Source organism: Rhinoraja longicauda, chromosome 7, assembly GCF_053455715.1.
Source record: "Rhinoraja longicauda isolate Sanriku21f chromosome 7, sRhiLon1.1, whole genome shotgun sequence".
Taxonomy (NCBI): domain Eukaryota; kingdom Metazoa; phylum Chordata; class Chondrichthyes; order Rajiformes; family Arhynchobatidae; genus Rhinoraja; species Rhinoraja longicauda.
The window spans coordinates 17,736,785-17,749,995 of NC_135959.1; the positions used below are offsets into that span (position 1 = coordinate 17,736,785).

The 13,211-nt window shown below is 47.2% G+C and overlaps 1 protein-coding gene across 1 annotated transcript in view; it reads right to left on the reverse strand.

Annotated features, from left to right (window-relative positions):
* LOC144595117 (uncharacterized) overlaps nucleotides 1-13,211 on the reverse strand; it is a 144,501-nt gene that overhangs the window by 122,118 nt on the left and 9,172 nt on the right. The window contains exons 2-3 of the mRNA XM_078402194.1: nucleotides 8,606-8,739; nucleotides 7,342-7,396 (exon numbers count right to left, since the gene is read on the reverse strand). Of these exons, the coding sequence (XP_078258320.1) occupies nucleotides 7,342-7,396; nucleotides 8,606-8,610 (60 nt within the window). The 5' untranslated portion in view covers nucleotides 8,611-8,739. The remainder of the gene's footprint in view (nucleotides 1-7,341; nucleotides 7,397-8,605; nucleotides 8,740-13,211) is intronic.

The following is a 13,211-nucleotide window of genomic DNA, read 5'->3' on the forward strand; positions in this document are numbered from 1 at the left end:
CTTTGTACAGGATGGTTCAAGCTTCCTTGGAGTTGCTAGAGCTTCACCTATGTAGGCAAATGGTGAACATTTCACCACACTTCTGAACTGTGCCCTGCAGATGAAGAAAAGGCTTTGAGGTATGAGAATCATTCGCCACTGGATTTGCTGCCATTGACATGATCTTGTATCTGCACTATTTATGTAGTTGGCCCAAATAAGCATCTGTTGAATAGTGACCTCCAAGTTCATAAGTTATAATGAGCAGAATTAGGCCATTTGGTCCATCAAGTACTCTGCCAATCATGCCTGATTTATCTTTCCCTCTCAACACCACTCTCCTGCCTTCTCCCCATAGACCCTGACACCCATCAGATTGTTGATGATGGGTCTCAGTAATGACCTTTAATATTCATGGTTAAACCTTTTCCTGTTGCAGATGGTAATTGCTTTGCACAAATCCAGAATGAATCCTACTTGCTACTTCGGAGCTAAGTTCTAAACGTTGCATGGAGACCTGAAATGTTTCTTTTGCTGAGGAGCTGTGAATGGAATTTAACCTTGTGTAATCATCAGAAAAAAGTCTTCATTGATCAAAGAAGGGACACTGAAGGTGATCGAGTCCATAAAGCAGCCCTGAGGATCACCTGCTAAGACTGCAACGGGGAATGATTGACACCTGACAACCTTTACCATCTCCCTTTGTGTGGGGCAAGGAGGGTTTGCTCTATGTTACTCATTGACTGCAGTTTCATCATGGCTTCTTGATACCATAACAACAACAACAACAACAGAAAATGCTGGAAACACTCAGCAGATAAGGCAGTATTGGAGGGGAGAGAAGTAATTGGATTAGAAAAGTGAAAAAATAAGTGAGGTTTGAGTTACAGAGTGGGGGAGGATGGCGAGAAGAGGGAATGTCCATGATTGGGAGTAGACCAATGTTGTCAAGGTTAACAATTGTTTAAAAACTCTCAGTTGGAGATAGAAGAGAAAAGAACTAAAGTACCAAGCTTAATATTGAATCCCAAAATCAGCAACATGCCCAGATGGAAGATGAGGAGCTGTTTCTTGAGCTCACATGATGCATATATATATTTTAGTCGCAATTTGTTCTCTTGTCTTTTCTCTTCTACTACAATTTTTTTTTAAACTTATTGTTACTATAACAACTTGTGGTCTACGCCTTGTCACAGATATTACCTCTGTTCTCTTCACCCTCGCTCTTACTGCAACTCAAAACATGTCCCTTTTCTCACTCTACTGATTCTGATGGAGGGTCCTTGACTTGAAACACTGGCTTAGTTCCTCCTCACAGATGCTGCCTGATCAGCCAAGTATTTACAGCATTTTTGGTTTTGTTCCAGATTTCCAATTCATCACTTCTTACTCTTTGATTCCAGATTTGAACAAACACCGTCTTGATGCAATTCTCACCTCACCTCTGGAATCCAGCTCCTTGGTCCGTGTTTGGACCAAGACTGTGATGAGCTCTGCAGCTGAGTGGTACTGCTGAGGCCTAAATTGAGCATCCTGTAACAGCACTGGAACAGCTGGGCTAGAGATGCATTAGTTGTGGGAATCTGGCCCTCAGTACGAGACAGCTGGTCACATAATATTTGTTGTATCCACTGGTCTTAGGTCATTTCGTGGTATCACATCGAAGTGAATCACATTGGCGGGGGGGACTGGGTTCTGTGACGTTAGGGATCTCAGTAGCAAGCCATGATGGATCACCATTGAACACTTATGGCTGAACATTGCTTCAGCCTTATCTACAGCACCCACATGCTGGGCCCCACCTTCACTCAGGATGGGGTGCTCTTGGTGAAACTGCCCACCATTCATGACTAAAGGCATTGTACTTCACACCTTTGATAATCCAGTGTGTAGTCACATTGTTCTGTCTATTGTAAACTGTTTAAACATGTACAATCCTGAGCTGCAGACAAGCACGTCATTGTTTCGGCTCCTTCTGCACTCCTTACTGGACCTCTGTTCCAGGCTGGTAATCCTGCTCCACATAGCCCCCTCTCTGCTTTTCCCTCATCACCTTCTCTCCCATGAGATGGGTCCAGCTTTCCCTTCAACCCATCACTGCTCCTCACCTTGAGCCCTCCTGATGGAAGAAGTTCCCACGTTCTCCAGATAAAGAGCTTTCTCCAAGATTTCTGTTCGGATTGATCAGTAGCACTCAAATACTGATGGATGGTTCTGGCCTTCCCCACAAATGGAAGCATTTTCCCTGTAGAGCTATAATAACCGCTTTGTGATTCTGAATCACTCTCCAGAGATCTCTCTGCCTCTTTTCCGAGAGTTGTATCTATGCAATTTCAGTCTTGTGAACTCTGGTATTTTCACTTGTTCTTCCACATCCTTTTCCGTACAGTGGAGACAGGAACAGTGTACAATACTCCGTTTGTGGTCTGATGAAGGTTTGATGTCTTTAACATAACGTGAATTATTCTTGGGCAGTCCCTTGGGATGAAAGATTAATTGTTACTTCCAAGGTTCTCAGGAAGCCACTGTGAGTGCTGCAGACTCTTCTAACATTAGGGCCAGAATGCCCGACGGGACAAACGGGTGGGTTGTTTGCAAGTTTTTTAGCTCCTTTATCCATTTGCACGTTCTCCATGTGCTGCCCTCTGGGAGATAAGGGGTGCTCAGTGCCTACCCAAATGTTCCCTTTCCACTTGGAGAAGCAGTGGGTGATATGGTTCCTCTGATGAAGTGTGATGACAGCAGTCTGAGCCGCGATGCTGATAACGTTGCCCTGTGTTGAGCACACAGTCCATCTATTCTGCCAATGGATCTGGAATATATAACCTACAACCTCTAGTTCCAGCACCCGATTAGCTTTGTATCTGTGAGGAGGTTTTTTTTTGTATCTTTGTTCCAATAAAGTGTCAAGCTCTGACAAGGTCCTTGACTACATTTATGTTCTTAGTTATTAATGAATAAGTTTGCCTCTCCTCCTTGGCCAAGCATATATACCTGGTGTGACTGTTGCCGTTGATTTTCTGATGTGCACTTGTGGCTATTACTAACCTCAAAACTGCTCATTTACACCAGGTAGCAGCTGCCAACAACATCGCCTACAACAAATTATCCTCCAACATTTCCGCCACCTCCAACGGGATCCCACCACTGGCCACATCTTCCCATCTCCACCCCTTTCTGATTTCCGCTGAGACTGTTCCCTCCGAAACTCCCTGGTCCACTCGTCCCTTCCCACCCAAACCCCCCCCCCCCCCCCCCCTCCCCAGGTAACTTTCCTCTGAAACCGTAAGAGATGCAACACCTGTCCCTTTACCTCCCCCCTCGACTCCATCTAAGGACCCAAACAGCCTTTCCAAGTAATGCAGAGGTTCATCTGCAGATCCTCTAACCTCATCGATTGTATCCACTGTTCCAGATGTCAAATTCTCTACATCGGCAAGACCAAGCACAGGCTTGGCGATCGTTTCGCTGAACACCTCCGCACAGTCCGTCTCAACCAACCTGATCTCCCGGTGGCTCAACACTTCAACTCCCCCTCCGATTGAGAATCCGATCTTTTTGTCCTGGGTCTCCTCCATTGTCAGAGTGAGACCCAGCGCAAAATGGAGGAACAGCACCTCATATTTTGCTTGAACAGTTTACACCCCAGCGGTTTGAACATTGACCTCCCACTTCAGGTAGTCCCTGCTTCCCCTCTCTATCCCCTCCCCCTTCCCAGTTCTCCTACTAGTCTTCCTGTCTCCGACTACATCCTATCTTTGTCCCGCCCCCTCCCCTAACATCAGTCTGAAGAAGGGTCTCGACCCGAAACATCACCCATTCCATCTCTCCTGAGATGCTGCCTGACCCACTGAGTTACTCCAGCATCTTGTGTATATCAAGGACCGGAAATGGCCTGGGACTCCATTGACCAGAGATAGCCTGGGACTCCATCAATAGGATTATTTTTAGTAAAATGTTCTCAGTTTGACGGCAAGCATGGTTATCGCCGCCATTCTCTGCTACAGTCCACCAGCCTGCATCAAGTTGAAGTTATCAACTCCAAAAGATGCAGTGGTGATGGTTTTACCTCATAACTCCTGCCCCACAGGCAGTCCTCACTGGTCTCCGGACCAATGCAACATAATTTAAAATGGAGGTGCACAGGAAGAGGATGGCACCATGCTCAAGAGAATAAATATAAATGAGATGTGTACAAAATCATGAGAGGAATAGATTGGGTAGAAACTGGGGAATCAAGAACCAGAAGACATAGGTATAAGGTGATGGGGTGTGGGAAAGATTTAATAGGAATTTGAGGGGTAACTTTTTTGCAGAACCAGTGGTGGGTGTATGGAATGAGTGGCCAGAGGAGATAGTTGACGCAGGTTTAGACATTTAGACAGGTACATAGATAGGATGGGTTTAAAGGGATATGAGCCAAATGCAGGCAAGGTGGGACTAGTGCAGATGGGACATATTGGTCGGTGCAAGCAGGTTGGGCCAAAGAGACTTTTTCAACACTGTATGACTCTTTTACTGAACACATTAATGATGAACATTACAGATACGTCCATATCACAAAATGCTGGAGTCACTCAGCGGGTCAGGCAGCATCTCCGGAGAGAAGGAATGGGTGACGTTTCGGGTCGAGATCCTTCTTCAGACTGATCAGTCTGAAGAAGGGTCTCGACCCGAAACATCACCCATTCCTTCTCTCCTGAGATGCTGCCTGACCCGCTGAGTTACTCCAGCATTTTGTGATACCTTCGATTTGTGCCAGCATCTGCAGTTATTTTCCTACAGATACGTCCATATGTCGGTGCGAGCAGGTTGGGTCAAAGGTACTGTTTCAACACTGTATGACTCTTTTACTGAACACATTAATGGTGAACATTACAGATAAGTCCATCATCTCCCAGAGATGCAGCGATCCCCTGACATTTAACTGGAAAGGATTTGAATAGTCATGGCATCTAGAGTTGTTCCCAAAACCAACAAGGTCCTTCTTAATGTCTGAAATCAGGTGTCATTATAAAGCACAGTGTGTACATTGTGGGTGAGATCCAACAGGTAGCAATAGGATAATGACCAAATATTGTGATCGTTAGAGATTCTGAATGGTGGGACAAATGTTGACCTGGACATTAGAACAAATTCCTCTGCTTCCCATCACCCCGAGGGCATTGTTCTAGGCTACATCATTATAGGATTCCCTACGTGTCCCCAAGGGCATTGCGAAGCATCCATTAAGATGTCGTCCAATGAGAATACCTATGGCAATATGGCGCTCCCTCAGTATTGCACAGCGTGTTGGCTTGAATTACATGTTCGATCCCAACAAGAGAAGCTTGAACTGAAATTTTGGACAAACATGACTGAGAAAGGAATTAACATGCTTTACACCAGAGGCAAGGGAATCGCTGGGATGTTCCTGCACTGCTCTGCTCATCAGTGACTAGCTCACCCCATACAGTTGTGTCCAGGTGTGCTGGCGACGGGAAGTGCCGCTACGTAAACAGGAAACTTCCATGCACTGACCACTAAGTGCTTTTCCAGACACACAAGCGACGCTCAGCCAGTTCAATGCACGGAAATAGGAAGGCAAGTGGGAGCAGCGAGCTTTCCCACAGGAAGGGAAGGAGTGAAGGCTGCTGTCTGGTGCAGTGCGGTCTCCAGGCACCCCCCCCCCCTCGCAGATCCGGGTGGCCTGCTGTCAGAGCTCCCTTGCAAAATTTCTCGCGTCGCTATTTTGAAGGGCACTGTTCGGTGGGAGGAAACCACGGCCTATTTCAGCACTCCAAATGTTTAACATGTTGAACAAGGGGCATAGCTGAGGAAGCGCCCCCACCGGCAGGGAGATGAGGAGGTGCACCCTAGGGTTCTGAAAGATGTGGCTTTAGAGATTGTGGAGGCATTGACAGTTAATATTTCAAGAGTCATTAGAGACAGGAGTGGTCCCAGATGATTGGGAAATTGCCAATATCACCCTGCTGCACAAGAAGGGAGCAAAGCAGAATAGTGGGAACAAAAGGCCGCTTTATCTAACTTCAGTGGTTGGTAAGATTTTAGAGTCTATTATAAAGGATGAGGTTATGGAGTACTTAGAAGTTCACGATAAAATAGGCCGAAGTCAGCATGACTTTGTGAATTGAAGGTATTGCTTGAAAAATTTGCTGGAATGTATATTAATGATTCGGATGAGGGGATTGAGGGCTTTGTGGCCAAGTTTGCGGATGATATGAAAATAGGTGGAAGTGCAGACAGTGTAGAGAAAGCAGACTCTGCAGAAGGACTTGAACAGTGGGCAGAGAAGTGGCAGATGGAATATAGTGTAGCAAATTGTGGAGTCATGCATTTTGGTAGTAGGAATAAAGGCGAAGACTATTTTCTAAATGGGGAGAGAATCCAGAAATCGAAGGTGCAAAGGGACTAGGGAGGACTGGTGCAGGATTCCAAAAAAAGTTCATCTGCAAGTCAAATCGGGAGTAAATAAAGCAAACTCAATGATGTTGAGGCCAGTTCATTGGCTATATTTAAGAGGGAGTTAGATGTGGCCCTTGTGGCTAAAGGGATCAGGGGGTATCGAGAGAAGGCAGGTACGGGATACTGAGTTGGATGATCAGCCATGATCATATTGAATGGCGGTGCAGGCTCGAAGGGCCGAATGGCCTACTCCTGCACCTATTTTCTATGTTTCTATGTAATGCTGAGGCTCTATAGGGTGCTGGTAAGACCACATTTGGAATATTGTGTGCAATTTTGGGCACCATATGTGAGGAATTATGTGCTGGCTCTGGAGAGGGTCCAGAGGAGGTTTACAAGAATGTTCCCAGGAATGAGTAGGTTAACCTATGATGAGGGTTTGTCAGCACTGGGCCTGTACTCGCTGGGGTTTAGGAGATTGGGGGGGGGGGGGGGGGATCTCATTGAAACATACAGAATAGTGAAAGGCTTGGAGAGAGTGGATGTGGAGAGGATGTGTCCACGGGTGGGAGGTCATAGCCTCAGAATTAAAGGGCCTTCTTTTAGGAAGGAGATGAGGAGAAAAGTCAGAGGGTGTGGAATTCTTTGCCACAGAAGGCCGTGGAGGCCAAGTCAGTGGATATTGTTAAGGCAGAGATAGATAGATTCTTGATTAGTACAGGTGTCAGGGGTTATGGGGAGAAAGCAGGAGAACGGGGTTAGGAGAGATAGCTCAGACATGAATGAATGGCGGAGTAGACTTGATGGGCCGAATGGCCTAATTCGACTCCTGTCACATGACCTTATGAGTAAGGGAGGGGCCGAGTAACCGTCTGGAAGGGCAGCGCCGAGGGAGCGCTTGTACCGAATGGGGGAAGAGGAGCATCGACCAGGATTAACAGCGTAGGGGTTACTCACCGCTAGGGCCGCCTCGACCAGCAGCAGCAAGCTGAACAGTTGTATTAATCGGCACCTGTGGAATAAGGGCAGGTGTTAGCTCCACTCGTAGGGACCTTGGGAGAGAAATGCTTCACCGAGTCCAACAACTTCCCAGTCAAAATGTTCCGGGCGCGTTGGAGCAGCGTTGCACCGTGAGACGGCAAAAACAGACTACAGGCGCCAACCCCGGTAAATGGTCCAAGGGGCCGGGAATGGGTGTGGGAATACAGCTTACCCAACCAAGGGCAAAGTGGGAGAACATCAGATAGTTCCTGGAAAGGTGGGAGGGTGTCTGGGGTACTGGTGTAAGACGTGCCATGTGGAGGGAATAGTGTACAGTAATACTAGATTGTTTTCTTGGATACAGCGTGGAAACAGGTTATTCCGCCCACCGAGACCACGCCGACCAACGATTACCCGTACACCAGTTCTATCCTCCACACTGGGGACAATTAACCTACAAAGCTGCATGTCTTTGGAATGTAGCAGAAAACCGGAGCGCCCGGAGAAAACTCATGCGGGCTTTTAAACTCGGGCCTCAATACTCTTCCCTCCCTCCCCTCACCCAGTGCTTGGTCCAGACTCCAGTCCAGACTGGGTGAGGAGTGGGAAAGCAGTAGCTGGGAGCAGCGAAGGGCCGTGAGCTTCGGGAGGGGCTGTGAACAATGTTTTGAGGGACATCGTCCCATCTCTGAAAACATATCGCCGGCCCATCGTGGCCGGGTATTAGTCGTGGACCTCCCGTCCTTTGGGCGGCAAGGACGGTGACGCAGCGGTAGAGTTGCTGCCTTACATCGCCAGGGACCCGGGTTCGATCCTGACTACGGGTGTTGTCTGTACGGAGTTTGTACGTTCTCCCTGTAACCTGCCAGGGGTTTCCCCGGGGGCTCCAGTTTACATCCACAGGTTAATCGGCTTCGGTAAAAATAGTAAATAGTCCCCAGTGTGCAGGCTAGTGTTAGTGTGCGGGGGTCGCAGGTGCGCACGGACACGACGGGCCCGTTTCCGCGCTGTATCTCTCAAGCAAGCCGACTGCGGCACCTTCATCAGAAGGGGTTTCCCCACCACATTCCCGGGGAAGGTCGGGTCGGGTCGGGTCGGGCCATAAACTCCATGGACAAAGCAGAGTTGGCAGCACCCTCAGTCTGGTTTTGATCCCCGCCCTTGTGAACCTCAGGCAGCTTTCTTGATACTTTTTTTTATTCATCAAAGTCAGAAAGGTTTTGTTCAGGAACATGCTCACCTCATGTTTATTCTCAGGGAAGCTTGCAGCGTTTTATCTTTCTGGTCAACAGTTGCTGTGATGTGGGTCAGTCGGCGTGGCCTTGCTGAGACACACCCGCCGAACTCAGCGCCGGCCGAGAGACTTCATTAAACCTGCCCGAGAATCAAACACCAGTTAGTCCGATTGAAGCTGACCCGGAGATCAAAGCCACGTGGGAAAGAGAGAGACGCCCGCTCGGCCCATACTCGCCGCCCCTGGCGATGCTGCACCCCCCTCCTCAACGTCCAGCACCACTATCTCCCTGGACTCTCCCCCCCCCCCCTCCTGGCAGCACCCCCTCCTCCTGGCAGCACCCCCTCATACTTCCCACACCCTCCTGCCCCTCACACGTACCCCCACAGTTCCTCCCCCAACCTCCTTCCACCCCAACAGTTCCTCCCCCCAACCTCCTTCCACCCCTAGCCCCTTCACCGTGGCCCCACCTCTCCACTCCCTCAGTGGCCCCACCCTCGCTGCATCTTTGCATCTCCACATCCCCCCCCCCCCACCCCGGTCTTCACACCACCCCCAAGCTTGGCCCTCCTCCTCCCCCCCCCCCATCTCCCTCAGTGGCTCCCACCCTCCCTGCATGCTCACACACTGTAAGCTTCTGCTATGTCCTTGGGCAATGTCACTGAGCGCCAGCACTATCATTGGGGCTGGCGGGGGACCTGATGGTTAGTTCCTTAGATCTTTGGATGTGATGACATTGGTGGATGTGGTACCAGTGTTATGCGTGTTTTTGGATACCAGGTGGGATTGGACATTAGGCAGGAAGGGTTTGGAGAGGAATGAATGTAGGTGGACTGAACAGGTGCAGGAGAGAGAGAAAGGAAGGATATGGCATTGGGGTGGGGGAGGAGGCTCTTGTGAAACATAACTACAAGCTGATCAAATGTCTTACACCTGTCCTGCAGTTTAATGTGAAACCTCACCCTTGACTTCAGCATGTGCCCTCGTCTCTACAATTATGCCACCAACTCCCTTCTTTTGCATTCAGTACTCACAATTAATAATAACTTCTCCTGAATGCCCTCAAAATTAATAATAACTTTTCCTGAGTTTCTAACTATGCCTGAGCCTGAGAGCAATTATGATGTTGAAACAATAACCATTCTCCCTTGACTAACTTCCCTGTTTGAATAGCCCATGCGCGAGGCTGGTTAAACACTTCGGTAGGTTAACGTTATCACAGAATGAGTTGTTACACTGTTGTGCCTTGGAAACAATTGAGGCTAAGATCCTTTTATAGACAAACATTCCCCTAGGCTGACATCATGCTCCTACCCAAATAGAGCACTGCATATTTCACAGAGTCTGATCAAAAACCCTCTGGTCACAAAATGGCTACAACATCCATGAAGATCAAAAGCCCCCATCCCCAGCGAGCCCTGCAGTTGGCTCTCAGAACACTAAATCACAATATATCCCAGACCAAAAGAGAAATTCCCACGGAAATTCCTTTTGAGTTGCTTTCCTTAAGGGTTAAGCCACTGATCTGTACAGAACAGGATGATTACAGTTGCAAATCCAAGCAGAGGTCTGTACAGAGGTAGTTGACCCCAGTAGGGTGGAGATGGGTGGTTGGGCTCATAGAAGTTAGTCAAAGTTCCCACATTTTCACTAATCAATGACAGAGGCACTAGCCCAGGCTTGCAAGAGTACTTTATTCCAAGAGTAATTCAAGACTTGGATGCTGTTCCAGCATGTGCCCAGGAATCAAAGTAAGCATTATACAGCGTAGGAATAGGCCCTTCAGCCCACTGCATCTGTGCTGAACTACAAACCTTTCCATACAAACTATATGCAAACTTGCCTGCTTTAACTCCATATCTCTCAATGTCCTGCTCATTCAAATACCCATGAAGAAGGCTCTTAAATGTGTTACTATACCCCCCATCAGCACCTCCTCCAGTAGCTCATGCCAGTTATCAACTGCTTTGTTTGAAAAATGTACCCCTGAGATCCCTCTTAAACTTTCTCCCTCTCAACTTAAACCTCTTCTCTCTAATTTTGGACATCCCAACCATGGGAAATAGACTCCGGCGATCTATATCTTTATCTTTCATAATTTTATATACACTTCAAGTTTCTAGACATCCATATCACCAGGAACAGCCTAACTGATGTGGTGATCAAAAATACACATCAGCCTATTTTGGGGATTTGAGAAGATATACATATCCTTGAGGATTTTCTCAAACTTTTACAGATGACCAAAAGAAAGTATTTTGATGGGAGGCATCTCAGCCTGGTATGGCAACTGCTCTTGACTGCCTGATCAAGCAGAGAGTGCTGAACACACCCATCTCTCACAGGCTCATCCTTTTCATCCATCAGAGTGCGTTATATCAAGGTGACTGGAAGTGGCATCAAGGACGCCTACCACACTGGACATTCGCTTTTCTCCTACTTTTTGAAGGAAGAAACAGGAGCTTGAAAGCCCACTGTAAATTTCCCCTTGTGTGCAAGGAGTGGATGTGAAAGTGGGATAACATAGAACTCGTGTGTACGAGTGAGTGATCATTGGTGTGGACTCATGGGCCAAAAGGCCCGGTTCCATGTTGAATCTTCCCTACTGCTATCAGACTCCTGATCCCACTTCTTCCGCACTGCTGTGAGACTACTGATCCAATCATCTCTTTCACATCCCTTTCTTGGAGATGCTGTCACATATGTTTATTCTTAACCCTACCTCATTGTTATTGCACTTTAATATTATTTTGCATCATTTTAGATTGCACTACAATCAAGCACCTTTTTGCTGCATTTATTGTTCAGATTCAGATTGTTGTATTTAACATTACTGTATGAATCTGTTTACTCTGTCAACTTCACATTAACAAGAAATGTCATTGCACCTTGGTATGCATAATAATAAATTCACCTGAACCTGAATCTAAAGTTCTCCAATTCACACGGCAACATTGTTGTGAATATTCTCACCTATTAAACCAGCACCAATCCCTATGGCACACCACTAGTCAAACACTTCCAATCTAAATTAAACCCTCCATTTTTACCCTCCGACAGCATCGTTCGAGCCAATTTTGTATCTATTGGCTTACTCACCCTGGATTCCACAAATTCTATCTTCCAGACAGAGCATACCTTGTCAAAGGCTTTGCTGAATTCCATGTAAACGTCTACCATCCTGCCCCCACCAATTTGCTTGGTTCCCTCTTCAAAACATCAATCAAATGTGGGGTGCGATTTTCCACGCACAAAGCCTTGCAGACTATCCTTACTGAGTCCTTACCTTTCCAAATGCAAATAAATACTGTCTCATTGAATCCCCTCAATAACTTCCCCACCCTTGATGTAAGGCACACTGGCCTATAGTTCCATGGCTGTTACCCTTCTTATATTGTGGTATGATATTAATCATACTCCAGTCCCAGTACCCCACCCTTGGCTGGCAAAGGTATAAAACTCTGCCTGGTCTGGTGTCACCTACCATATGGGCAAGTTTCATTGAGCTCTGGTCACTGATTGTTCCGTCTCATTGACAACTCCTCAGCCACATCATGCTCTACCCCATCACAAGCTGCAGCTCCTTTTTAGAAGCTGCAGACAGTTGCTTTCACATTTTGCTGACCCCAAGTGACTCCGTTATGATGTCATTGTCTGTGAGAGAAATATCATCCAGGCTTTTTTTAGAAGAGGAACTTTGAAAATCGTTAGAGTCTCCAACACTTCCCGGCCTTGACTGGAAATAACTCACTGATTGCACCTAGAGGGGACTCACTATGCAGTGAAAATTTACAGATCCCGTAAACTCACTTTACATTGAAGACTAAATTGTTCTACATTGAAATTTGAGAGAGCCTTAGCTGCGTAATTCCACCAAAAGTCTTTGGCCACATGGAGCTGATCCAAGATCTACAAAACTGGAGTCGGCACTTTCGGGCATGGAATTAACCTGTGTATTCCCCTCATTCAATCCATTGTGCCTGAAAGAACATTCAACGATGAAGTCCCAGCTTCCCACTGTAAAAAACAGCTGCATCTCCCCCTTCCAGTCTAACCAAGGATTAACCAAGGTTTGCCTCTGCTCTCTCAGAAGATCTGACAGGGTGTGTCTCTCATAGTAATGATATTTATTTGTTGTTTGTGGTGTGTAAACCGACAATTGTGTGTCCTGGTAAACATCATACAATTAATAATTAATTGATTAGTTCCAAGGTGGATTGCAGTTGCATCTGAGAGATTGCATCAATGCAGTCTCCTTCGTAATCCCTTTCCAAGCTTTTCCACAGCATTTGGAAATCTCACCCAGTGTCCTTCTCTGAACAGCCTAATGCCCCTGACACCACATCCTTCAGAAAGCACCTAGATCAGTCTGTGAAGGTCTTTGGGAGTCGGTCTCCACGCTGGTGACTGGATTGATGTAAACGTATGCTGTGGGGTTTCTCTGCCCACAAATACACCATTCGCTCCCACTGTTGTCATGCACCACACCACAGGTGGGCTCCCTGGACGCGAGAGTGTAGAGGGCTATTTGGGCTCTGGAGAGCTTGTCAAGAGGCTGTTGGTGAATTGGTTACAAAGAAGCAGGGAGGGAGGATGGGGGAGGAGGGAGTAC